Raw genomic sequence first — 12,271 nt, forward strand, 5'->3', positions numbered from 1 at the left:
TTTAGGCCGCCCTGCGGGCACTTCCCAGACTCCGTCCATAAGCCGCTCCACACAGCACAGCTCCTTGCTTTAGGCCGCCCTGCGGGCACTTCCCAGACTCCGTCCATAAGCTGCTCCACACAGTACAGCTCCTTGCTTTAGGCTGCTCTGCGAGCACTGCCCAGACTCCGTCCATAAGCCGCTCCACAGAGCACAGCTCCTTGCTTTAGGCCGCTCTGCGGGCACTTCCCAGACTCCGTCCATAAGCAGATGCACAGAGCACAGCTCCTTGCTTTAGGCTGCTCTTCGGGCACTTCCCAGACTCCGTCCATAAGCCACTCCACAGAGCACAGCTCCTTGCTTTAGGCCGCTTTGCGGGCACTTCCCAGACTCCGTCCATAAGCTGCTCCACACAGCACAGCTCCTTGCTGTAGGACGATCTGCGGGCACTTCCCAGACTCCGTCCATAAGCAGATGCACAGAGCACAGCTCCTTGCTTTAGGCCGCTCTGCGGGCACTTCCCAGACTCCGTCCATAAGCAGATGCACAGAGCACAGCTCCTTGCTTTAGGTCGCCCTGCAGGCACTTCCCAGACTCCGTCCATAAGCTGCTCCACACAGCACAGCTCCTTGCTTTAGGCTGCTCTGCGAGCACTGCCCAGACTCCGTCCATAAGCCACTCCACAGAGCACAGCTCCTTGCTTTAGGCCGCTCTGCGGGCACTTCCCAGACTCCGTCCATAAGCAGATGCACAGAGCACAGCTCCTTGCTTTAGGCCGCCCTGCGGGCACTTCCCAGACTCCGTCCATAAGCAGATGCACAGAGCACAGCTCCTTGCTGTAGGCCGCCCTGCGGGCACTTCCCAGACTCCGTCCATAAGCTGCTCCACACAGCACAGCTCCTTGCTTTAGGCTGCTCTGCGAGCACTTCCCAGACTCCGTCCATAAGCCGCTCCACAGAGCGCAGCTCCTTACTTCAGGCCTCTCTGCGGGCACTTCCCAGACTCCATCCATAAGCCGCTCCACACAGCACAGCTCCTTGCTTTAGGCCGCTCTGCGGGTACTTCCCAGACTCCGTCCATAAGCCGCTCCACAGAGCACAGCTCCTTGCTTTATGCTGCTCTGCGAGCACTTCCCAGACTCTGTCCGTCCATAAGCCGCTCCACAGAGCGCAGCTCCTTGCTTTAGGCCGCTCTGCGGGCACTTCCCAGACTCCGTCCATAAGCCGCTCCACAGAGCACATGCCGGAGGGTTTATTGCAGAGGATGTTACTTGAAAAGCCTTTACCCTCGGGTGTTATCCCAGAGTAGCATAAAATACAGGAAGGCTTGTTCTAGGACGCCTGCTTCCATGAGCTCATTATTTTCAATTAGAAATACGACCCTTAACTCCATATCAGAAGTTTCCAAACCAGGTAAGCGAGCCACTCCAGCAAGAATAAGGACACCACCAGCAGGAATCTGCCAAACACATTGGGCGACCAATCCTTAAATGTGCTAACAAAGCTTCCTCTGCATGGCCAATAGCATTACATCTCAGTTTGATATAGTGCCAGAACAATCAACCCAAGACAGCAGCTTCAGGGGACTTCAGAGTCAAAAGGAGGGATGCTTACAGTTAGCATTGCGGTTAAAATGGGCAGATAATTGGGGTGCGCAAAGGGAAGGAGGATGCCTTGGAAATGGAGATTTATGTGGAAAGGGAGGGTCTGCTGTAGGCTTAGAAAGGGTATATGACACAACTTCTAGACCCAGGGTCTCCAACCTGAGGCTTCGCAGTAGCTCTTTGCATCATACCCCAAAATGAGCACTGAGTATTTATTTTGGTGTCTGAAGTCCCTGGAACTTTTATCCTTTCCCCCCTCCCACTCCTCTTCCTGTAAAGCAGTCAAAAGCTGTGTGCACAATAGGGGATGCATTTGGGCTTGAAGGGCTCGCGTAGTGTCCCAACAAGGGGTTAACTATCAATAACAACAGTAAACGGGAAATGTGTGTTGTGGCCATTGTCACCAAGAGGTGCAAATGATGGCGGATTAGAATGAGCATGGGTGCACAAATCTGTATGCTCTGTAAAAATAAGCTGGGGCTGTGATCGTTTCAGTCTGACTGTGTTTCTTTAGGTTTATTTTGGTGAGCATTACTTTGCATGCTGGTAATTGTAGGCTTTCAATAAGAATGGGGAAAATAAAGCTACAGCTGTAATCGTTTGCTCAGCGTGTGTGTAAATGTGTCTGTATAGAAAAATGACAATCCATGCGAGTCCCAGCTTGCAAGAAAAAAGGTACATCTAGCGTTGCGTATTTATGGTAAAACAGTGAAAGAAATGTTATATATTCAGATATTGAGTTCCCTGTTTTAAGGCAGTAGTAAACATGGAAAACTACTAGCTGCACTGCATTCTGGTGCTTGTCCACTTACATTTATAAAACTAAACAGGAATGTAAAGTGACATGTCTATCAATACCAGGACTTAAAAAAGCATAATGTGAGAGTTCTGTTTTAGCCCATGTTTTATGGAACGATAGTAGGAATAAAGTAATTAGGTGGGAAAAGTGAACAATGGTTTGTATGTAGATATTTTGTTATGTATATGATCAATATAGCTGAAACCTAGTTACTAAGTAACCAAGCACTGCACAAAACAGGTTGGTGAATACAGGGAGAGAACACTGAGGAGAGCCATGGGATAGGAGAACAATTAACAGGGTTGATCCCCATTGGCTATGTGCACAAACCGGGAGATCTACAGAGATCTGTGGGAAAAAGGTATGCATATGTTCAAATTCTGGCTGGGGATTTTCAGCCTCTAAATGCTGAGCTGAAATGGTTCCATTTATGAGCATTGTTCATGCTAATAACTCGACAAAACATACAATTTACAAGTAATTCTCTGATACATTAAAAATTCAAATATGTCTGAGGGAGCTGCACATTCAAGCCAAGCATGCCCAATTGGTCATAGGTTATGAACCAGAATAACAACATTACCCTGCAGGGAGAGTTAAGTATCCTGTGAGCTGTTGCCTTTGATACTGCACCCTTCATAAAAGGGAGCCTGGTGGCAGGTCGCCATCCATTATGAATAAGTCACCCCTCGTTACAACCATAATCTCTTTGCTAAAAATGTTAAGTTAAAGGCTCACATGGGTCATTACGAGGTTGGAGGTAATCATGGCACTAATAGCGCCATGATTACCTCCAAACTCGTTCCGACTCTGCCCTGGTGAATGAAGCAATTACCGGCCCATTCCAAGATTGGCGGGACCGGTAATTGCCCATTCACCAGGGCCCTTCCCCATTCCCATTGACTGGGAATGGGGAAGGCGCTAATAACGGTACCGCAAATTGTGGTACCGTTATTAGATCCAAGGTCCCTTTGCGGGTCCCGTCCTTAACATCTGGAAAAAACAGGCATTAAGGGAGGACCCACAAAGGGACCTCGTAGTAGGGCGGTAATGGATTACCGGCACCGGTGCCCTTACCAGTGCCGATAATCCCTTACCGCCCACCTTGTAATGAGGCCCATTGTCTCATTGCGTTGTTATATGATTCGTACACACTTCAAGTCATCAATGTAACACTGAATGTTATTTTAGCCCTGCCATTTACACTTTTATTTGCATATAGCTTGATCACATGGTCTCCATAGGTTCATTTTTTTCAATCTTGCCAACTATTTTGACCTAAAAAATGTAAGGGTAACCAAGACAGTAGGCTTTGGCTTATTTTCCTTGGCTGTATTCTGTGACCTGGCATGTGAAGAATTTGTATGAATTGGGGATATGCTAAACTGGCAGAGGATTTTATTTTTTGACAAAGCAGAATGTGGTATGTGCTGGATTTTGTTTTAAAAATGTATACCACATTTATTGAAAAACTGGTCAGATTGTCTTTGCACATGCAGCCCCAAAAGAAACAAACTACGCTTGTTGAAATCCTGGATGCAGATGTAGACAAACCATCCAACAAAATGCAAAAGATGTGCAATTTCTATCTAGAGTGGGAAATCCATTTTTTTCTTCCGGTGTTAAAAACAAAATGTGCATCTTTAATTAACGGTGCCCAAGTTAAAGGGGGAAAAAAATAGTAGCGTTGATAGGAATTTTGCAATAATATACACAAATTATGAACATTTTCCAAAAGGAATTTGTCTGCGATTATAAAAAGTAGGTAAGCTAAATGCTGCGATGTCGTTAAAGAGGGGCCCTTCAAAGGTGCTAATTATTTGATTAAATCAAATGCACTATTCCAGGTGGTGCAACTGTGAAGGGTGCAGTGACTCCCATGGCCGAGTCTGTTGTAAGCGATTTAAAAATCTATCCTGAAGTCATGTCTGCCATGTCGGGTGTGCAATTAGGTGCAGAAACTATGTCAAGAAAGATATCTCCACTATCAGCCAATATGATTGCCTAGCTCTGCAAATCTGCCTTTTTCAGACGAACCTCCTGAATTCAAGACGTAGATCCCGTCTGACAGCATCTGAGCAATGTTGCTGTTTCAAGCTACGCACCAGAATACTGAGCACTGATGGATAGCCTGCAGCGTCAGCCTTCACATTGAATCACACAATGAGTTTCCTACTTCTATTATGCTTAACAATTCTTAGGGGACAGATCTAATACAACATAATGAAATAAAGATGTTTTTGAAGTTATTGATATATTAATATCATGGTAAATACAGGTTATTCCTTTTTTATGTAAAGAGCAAATCTTTGTCGAAATGTGCATAATCGTGGGTATAACCACTCAGTAGCTCTCACCAGCAGCTCCCGCCTATTGGCCATTAACTACAAGTAGCTCTTGCCAACATAAAGGTTGAAGACCCCCTGTTCTAGACAGTGTGGGCGCCCATCCCATTAGTGACCTACTCATGGCTCTCAAGTGAACCTCTATTCGAGGAGCTTTGTCCTCATTTACCATTATGGACATTTAAGCTAACCAGTTGTAAATGTTTTTTACAGAATGCTTTTGATTGCAAAGCGCTTTAGGTCATCTCTGCTACCCTGTAGACAGAGTGCATTCAAACTCCACCTAGAACTGGTTGGTGGTGTGGACTAATATTTCTGTGCAATTGTTGGCAGTCCCTTGATTAATGACTTGAATATGGCTTTATCATTTGCAGTGATCAGAACAAAGCAAATTCCCATTCTTCCATTGGCAAACATAAAGTAGAGTTCTTGTGCCTCCTGCTGGTAACACCGAGTCACTACAGGGCCAGTGCAAAAACAGCCCTCCCTGCCAGTGCCCATCTTCACGTCCTACCTATGGAAAACATGTGAGCTTGTGGCAACTCTAAACTTCACAAAGACTGAGCCTTAAAGGGCTCTTGTGTTCCTGTAATCCACAAAGATCGCCAAAGTATGTTCAACATGTGTGCATTTATGTGCATCCAAGCCTCCCTACGTACTATGTGCAGAGCTGTGCATGTTCAGTATATTGGTGTGTGCGATTCTATATATAAGCGTGTCCATATGCCTTTGTGGTTTGCTACACCTGTTTTTTGTATTGTGTGTAATATGGAGGTGCCCCGTTGTGTGTCAATAAGTTTTGTGTACATGCTGGTAGGTTTCCCAGAGACCTCCTTCGGCGAGTGAGTCACTATGGTCGCTTGTGCTTACATGTTTTTGTTGTGGCACTGCATGACCTCCATGACAATCCGTCTGGCTTCAGAGCAGCCAGAAGCACGGAAACTGCTCTCCTCCTCGGGCAGGAGGGGTCGACTGAGGGTTTCTTAAGAAGAGGATGCACAAGGGAGTGCTTCAGGGGGGAAGGGAAGACGCATAATCAATCAAGCATTCCACCCCGCAGGCATTTGCTTGCTCGGCTGTAAATACACTTAAATGTTCTTCCGTCTGCACACAGACGTGTGTATGTTACTTAGCGTTCACTTTGAAAAAGGCAGTTAAACTCCCACGGGAGGACCGGAGTTCCCTGCTGTAAGGCACAGTGTCTAGGTGAAGGGCCTCATTGAATGAGCCGGACATTAAGCTATCTTTCCAATCAGTGTCAAGCATGTTGGTGTGCTATGTAGGATGCATGGCATTGGGTTAGTGAACCCACAGTCAAAATGGGGACAGCATGTGTAGTACCAGTGCAGTACTGTCACCACCAGGAACCATCCGGGCTCACAACACGTGTGGCATATCCAAAAGCCAGGTAATCCCCGCCCACACTGAAGAACCAAAGACATGCGAGGCTGCGACCAACTCGACGAAGTGGGCTGGTTGGGCATCAGGCCGCACCACTGCCCACATGCCTGTACAGCACAGGAAAAAACTAGAGCTGCGGTGCGGGGGGGCAGAAAATCCCAACCGGTCCCGGGCCAAGAACACCAACAAAGGATGAGACCCACACCACAACAAGTAGAACAGAACTGACACCACAGTAAGTAGACACCATAAAAACAGCACCACAGACCAGTTGAGACTCGAACAGGAGGGCCAGAGGACTGGACACAGCCTAAGTAACTCCACCTCCTTGGCTCTCAACACGCATTTTTCATATTTCAGCGGAACTCCTGCCTCTTGAAGTTTGTCCAAGACTTTCCTCAGCATATACCAGGATGCCATCTTAGAAGTATGACACGTTTCCCACACCATGCAACAGTTCTTTGGAACACTGAGGCAGCTGAAGACAGTCCCAATGGCATTTGTGTATACTCATACATGCCGAAAGGTGTTATAAAAGCCGTGAGCGGACGTGATTCTTTGTGCAAGCTTATCTGATGGTATGCATCGAGCATGTCCAATTTGAGAAGATTGTAGCCTCCTTCATCATAAGCATCAGCTTGTTGATGCTGGATAGTGGTAGTCGGTAGCTATCTGTTATCACTTCTGTATTGAGGCTACGCAGGTCAATGCACACTCTTATATCGTTAGTCTGATTTTTTTTTTTTTTTTTTAATCAGAGCTACCGGGCTCAATCACCCCGAGGACTCCACAGTTTCGATAGTACCGTCCTTGACCATCTTTTGTAGCTGGAATTCCAAGCCTTCTCGTGTGGTTGCTGGCACCGGTCTCACCTTAAGCTTAACTGGAACTGCATTTGGCTTGAGCCAAATTTTGTGGACATAGTTTTTTATCCTCTATGGTTATTCAGAAAACAATTCAAAGAATTCTTCTCCCAAGCTTGACGCTCCTCCTAGCACTTGATCGTCAGTGCTGGGGTCCAGACGTATGCTTAACTTGTGTCGGTCGTCACAAACCAAAACTGCTGGAACTTCTTCTGAGAAATATACTTTAGTTGTTGTTTGTCTGTCCTTAAACTCTGTCTTGGCATTAATGTAGCCTATAAGAGCCACTGACGCTCCCCCAAAGACTGTCGGCTTGTGCTTGATTCTTTTGACTTCCACGGTTTGTTGTCCACCATGCCCTTATCCGTCTGGATGGGAATGATAGGTCAGAGCCTGAATCAGCCATTACTCGGGTCTCATTTCCATCCACTTTTATCACGCAATGGGGTTTCTCCCTTCTCACCCGGTTAAAGTTCACCATGATGACAGTAGGTCTGTAGTTTTCCTTTTCATCATCGCTTGTGCAACCATCACCTCCGATGATCGTGACGTTCTTCCCCTTCCATCTGCATGCAAATGCGATGTCGCCCAACATCTTGCAATTTGAGCACCCTTAGTTTCTTGTGTGACAGTCCTTGTCGTTCACTAGATGTTTCATGCAGGTGCACCTATGGCACTTCAGGGGCTCTCTCTTTCTCACTCCTCCATCATTGGGAGCATCTCTCTTCGGCCTGTCACGGTGTCCCTTCAACTGCAGTGTCGCCATTTCGGCAGCGAGCGTGATTCCCGCCATTTCTTTGCATCTGCTTAAAGGTTTCTTCTTCCGCCCTTGCTATCTGGATGGCTTTGTCTAAGTCTAGCTCCTTTTCCAGGATAAACTTATCCTGGACTTTTCTGCAATTTGCGAGTACCATCAACATGTCACAAATGACATTTTCCACATCGTCACCAAAACCACACTGAGCAGCCAGCTCCTTCATGCGGGTGATGTAGTCATCAACAGGCTCACCATTCTCCTGCTTCCTGGTGTAAAACTTCAATCAGTGAAATTTTCCTTGTTAGAAAACCAGTTCATGATGCGGCAGATCACCTCCTTCAACACGTCCTCCCCTTCACCTCATGCTGTCTCTGGTTTGAGGCCTGGAAATATCTGCTACCCATCTACACCCAAGGCGTTGAGTAACATGGCCTTTTTTCTGCTTCTGGAGTTCCCCATGCCTCTCAAGGCTTCCAGGTAAGTATTGAACATTGGTTCCCATTATAGCCAAGGTCTCCCAGGCCTACCTGGGGACTGGAGAAACGGTGGAGGCAGTGTAGCTCCTTGCATGACGGCTACGTGGGACGTTTTCCCTGGTCCTCGTCGCCAATTATGTTGTGGCTTAAGGATAGCTAGACGCTTGATTGATGTAGGTAAAACTTTATTGGCAGTGGACACACTGAACATAAGCAATTCTTTAAAGAACAATATACGTCTCTTGAGCAACCACTGCAGTTGCTTGCGTAGTCTCTCACGAGATGTGATCTCACAAGACTGCTTCCCCACATAGTTCTCCAGTGCCCCCCACCGAAAACAGTCCTGAGCGGAGGACTGGAAAATTTGAACTGGGGCTTGTGGGTAAGGAGGTGGTATTATGGATGAAAAGAAAGTGAAAAGGCGTTCCTGGGTCGGAGTGGGACCTCAGAGCAAAGGAATGTGACGAGGAAGAGTAGGACTAGGAGTAATTAAGATTACCGGTAAGTAAACATAGCATTGCAATGGGAAATGCTCTGCTGCCTCACAGAAGCCTCCATTCTGGGTACAGGCACTACATTAGTTTGCATCTTCAGTATCCATATCTCACAGGGCAGCTGAAGAAGAGCTGCCAACCTTTCCAACCAGGGCCCATCACAGGGGAACTCCCTTCCTTGCAGGGCTGCACATATAGCAAGTTTCTAACGCACAGTCTAGTGCGAAACAGACACCAGAGCTAATGGGATGTGCTCAACTACAGCTCCCAGAAATCTAAGATTGGCTTTAGGAGAGCCTCGTGATGCAGGAGGCAGCAACGACTTCCTCCTTGCAAAAAACAACACAGGGGGGGCAACTCACCGCGTCTGAGCCCCGTCCAGACATTTCTTGCGCTGATTAACGGAGGATTTATTTTCACGAACGCTTGAGTCTCGAAGCAAGACCAGCAGCGAGGGATGAGACAAAGGATGTGAACTGCGGCTGCGCAGAAGAATGAACTGCCGGTCTGCGGCTGCGCAAAATATGGCCCGCCTGCTGAAGATGGCCCGTACGTTCTGCGGCTGCGCACACCACTAGGCCCGGTAAAGAACCGCTCCTTCCAAGCACTGCTGCGTACAACACGAGACTGCCGACTGAAAATGAACTGGCCGCTCTTGCGGCTGCGCAGTACACGAGGCCTGGTCCCGTCTGATGATTGCCACTGCGGCTGCGCAGAGGACGAAACACATCATTCCGGCAAGAGACACTAATCACTGACTGCGAGAGAATTTGTGCCACTCGTTCAGATTTGACATCAGTGTTTGAGATGGTTCAAGAAAAACACTATTCATGAAACAAAATAACATTTCCTTCTGTGTGCGCTTGTTTAATGTGGATATGTATATATTTTAAATAAATAATTTAACGTGCCATAAGCAGAGCAATGTCAGCTTTTTCACACAACATGCGCATTAATAGTAAAAAGAGCAAGAAAAAAGAGAGAAGAAAACGAAACGTGCAGCATCAAAGTTACATCCCGCCAGCCTATACCTTCATACTTGCCAACATTCGGTGAGCAAAAAAATGTAGGATGTAAGATTTCAAAAATAATAATTCCCATAACAGTGACATCACAGGAAAATACAAAACATACATTGTTGGCACAATTGAAACATTCTAAAATACACAACCCATCAAACAGCAGCACAATGTTACATGTGTAATCGTAGAATTCAGCGTGTCATGCCCTGTGGGTGAGCGTTTCGTTTTCCTCCATTCGAGAACCTGAGTGGAGGAGAGCGAGACGTGAGCCGACAGAGAGAGAGAGAGAAGTGGTTGGTCGGGAGCAGCCCGCCGGAGATTCATTGATTAAATACGAAATCAGATATTTCGTCTCCTCGTATTATTGAACTCTACAATGGCGACGAGGATAATCGTTTAATGAGAATCTCCGACTTGAAGCGCACTTTCACAGCAAACAGACCAAGCTGTGCAAACGAGCTCGGACCCACTAAGCTCGCAGCTTACTTGGAAAAAGGTCCTTACTTGGAAACAGGTACCGGCTGTAGGAAGAAATAATACTTACAGGGGCATAAAAATAAAAAGGGCATTATTTGAATGTGCGCGCGGGCTCCCAAACGATGTGTAACAGTATGATTAACACGTCCAACCTACGTGAGCCGGAATGTAAATTTTAAAGGAAAGGACCCTGTAACATGTTCAACGTGCCTCCATTTTGTGCTACTGGCAGCATCACCATAGCAACAGACAACAATTTATATGCTAAGAGTACGAACATATGCAGTTTGTTCAGTAGAAAGCAACACTGTGGGTGACCGCATTACAAGTTAAAAGGGAAAGTAAACTTTTAAACGCTCCAACGACACAAGTAATGAGAGTGAGCAGAGTCCACACAAGCAAATAAGTGACTGCAGAACATATCATGTACAATTAGAGGCCTCATGTTTTGAATGTTATAAAATATATAAAAAAAAAAAAAAAAACAATGCGGAGTGTTGTGGCTCCAATGAAGTTCCTGCCTCTACCTGGCAATCCAACCAGCCCGTGGGAGCAATGGCTGGACAGCTTTCAAGTTTACTTAAGGGCAGTTGGGGGAGCAAAATATAATGATGACGTCAAAGAAGCCACCTTATTGAATTGCATAGGAGCAGAAGCATTGAGGATTTTTAGGAATATGCCAGAACCCAGTATTATAGAGTTAGGGGCTGGGGATTCCTCCACCAGTTCAAGAAAATACGAGATTGCCCTAGTAAAACTGAATAAACATTTTGGCAACAAAACGAATATTGTTCTTGAGAGGTACAGATTTTTTACCAGGAAACAAGGCAAGAATGAAAATGTGGATGATTACATCGCAGCTTTGAGGGGTCTCATATCGACATGTGAATTTACAGGAGTGGCAGAGGAGTATATGAGAGATCAACTGGTATTACATGTAGCTGATCCTCGAATTCAGCAGCGCCTGTGGCAAGCAAAGAACCCGTCTTTAGAGCAAGCTATTGAAATAGCAAGAACATTTGAATTAGGAGAGAAGTGCATGAAGGAACTTCATGATAAGGCTGAAAGTATTGACATCAAATCCATACAAGCTACCAATGAAAGCAATAGTGACAAGGAGGAGGAAGCACTGATTGCTATGGTGAAGAGAATAGTGAAGTCAGATTTCGGCCCAAACCTGAGACAAAATAGAGAGACATTCCAAAAGTCACAGAATAGATGCTTCAAATGTGGATGGTCGAAACATGCAAATAATGAAAGAGATTGCCCGGCTCAATCGGCGGAATGCTATAAGTGCGGACAAATAGGTCACTTTGGGAAAGTATGCCGAAATGTAAGGGGCAGAGGCAGATTCAATCCTCGCTATAACAACATGAGGAGTAATGGCCAATTGAACAGAGGACCCATGACAAGTGTGAGATCGCTTGAAGAATCAGTTGAAGTGAAGGACCTAGTGGCAAACACCAGCTGCTTTGAAGATGAGGTGTGCATACTCACTGTTGCAACAACTGGGAACTCTCTGGGCTCATGGGTGTCCATGGAAATAAATGGTATTACGTTGCAAGTAATGGTTGACACAGGTTCGCCATACACCATGGTAGATATGAACACATATGTAAATGTGCTGAACATGGACATAAAGGATCTTCAAACCTCCAATGTCAAGGTGACATGGTATGGGAAAACACCCATTAATATTATTGGATATACTTGGGTGCAATTGTACTTTGAGGGAAGGAAGACTTTTTGCAGACTGTATGTGGCAAAAGATGGCTTCTCAATTGTTGGTTGGTGGGAGCAAGCTTCATTAAAAATCAGAATACACCCAGGTGAAGATGTACCGATAATGAGCATCTTGTGCAACACTTGTGACTCGGCTGAAAATCTAGCAAAGAGTTTTCCCAAAGTGTTTAATGACAATATAGGAGCCCTTAAAGGTTTCAGACACCGCATAATACTGAGAAGAGGAGCAAGACCGGTAGTGCACAGAGTGAGGAACATTCCGATTGGTACGAGAGAGGCTCTACAGAAAGAGCTAGAGAAATTATGTTCTCA

The 12,271-nt window shown here is 46.0% G+C and overlaps 1 protein-coding gene across 1 annotated transcript in view; it reads right to left on the bottom strand.

Moving 5' to 3' along the window:
- LOC138489465 (zinc finger protein 2-like) overlaps positions 1–9,208 on the bottom strand; it is a 97,538-nt gene extending 88,330 nt beyond the window's left edge. Inside the window, exon 1 of the mRNA XM_069617192.1 lies at positions 9,080–9,208. Within this exon, the coding sequence (XP_069473293.1) occupies positions 9,080–9,103 (24 nt within the window). The 5' untranslated portion in view covers positions 9,104–9,208. The remainder of the gene's footprint in view (positions 1–9,079) is intronic.
- Between the last annotated feature and the right edge of the window lie 3,063 nt (positions 9,209–12,271).

The sequence above is a fragment of the Ambystoma mexicanum genome, chromosome 9 (assembly GCF_040938575.1).
Source record: "Ambystoma mexicanum isolate Mex_15411 chromosome 9, UKY_AmexF1_1, whole genome shotgun sequence".
Lineage (NCBI taxonomy): Eukaryota > Metazoa > Chordata > Amphibia > Caudata > Ambystomatidae > Ambystoma > Ambystoma mexicanum.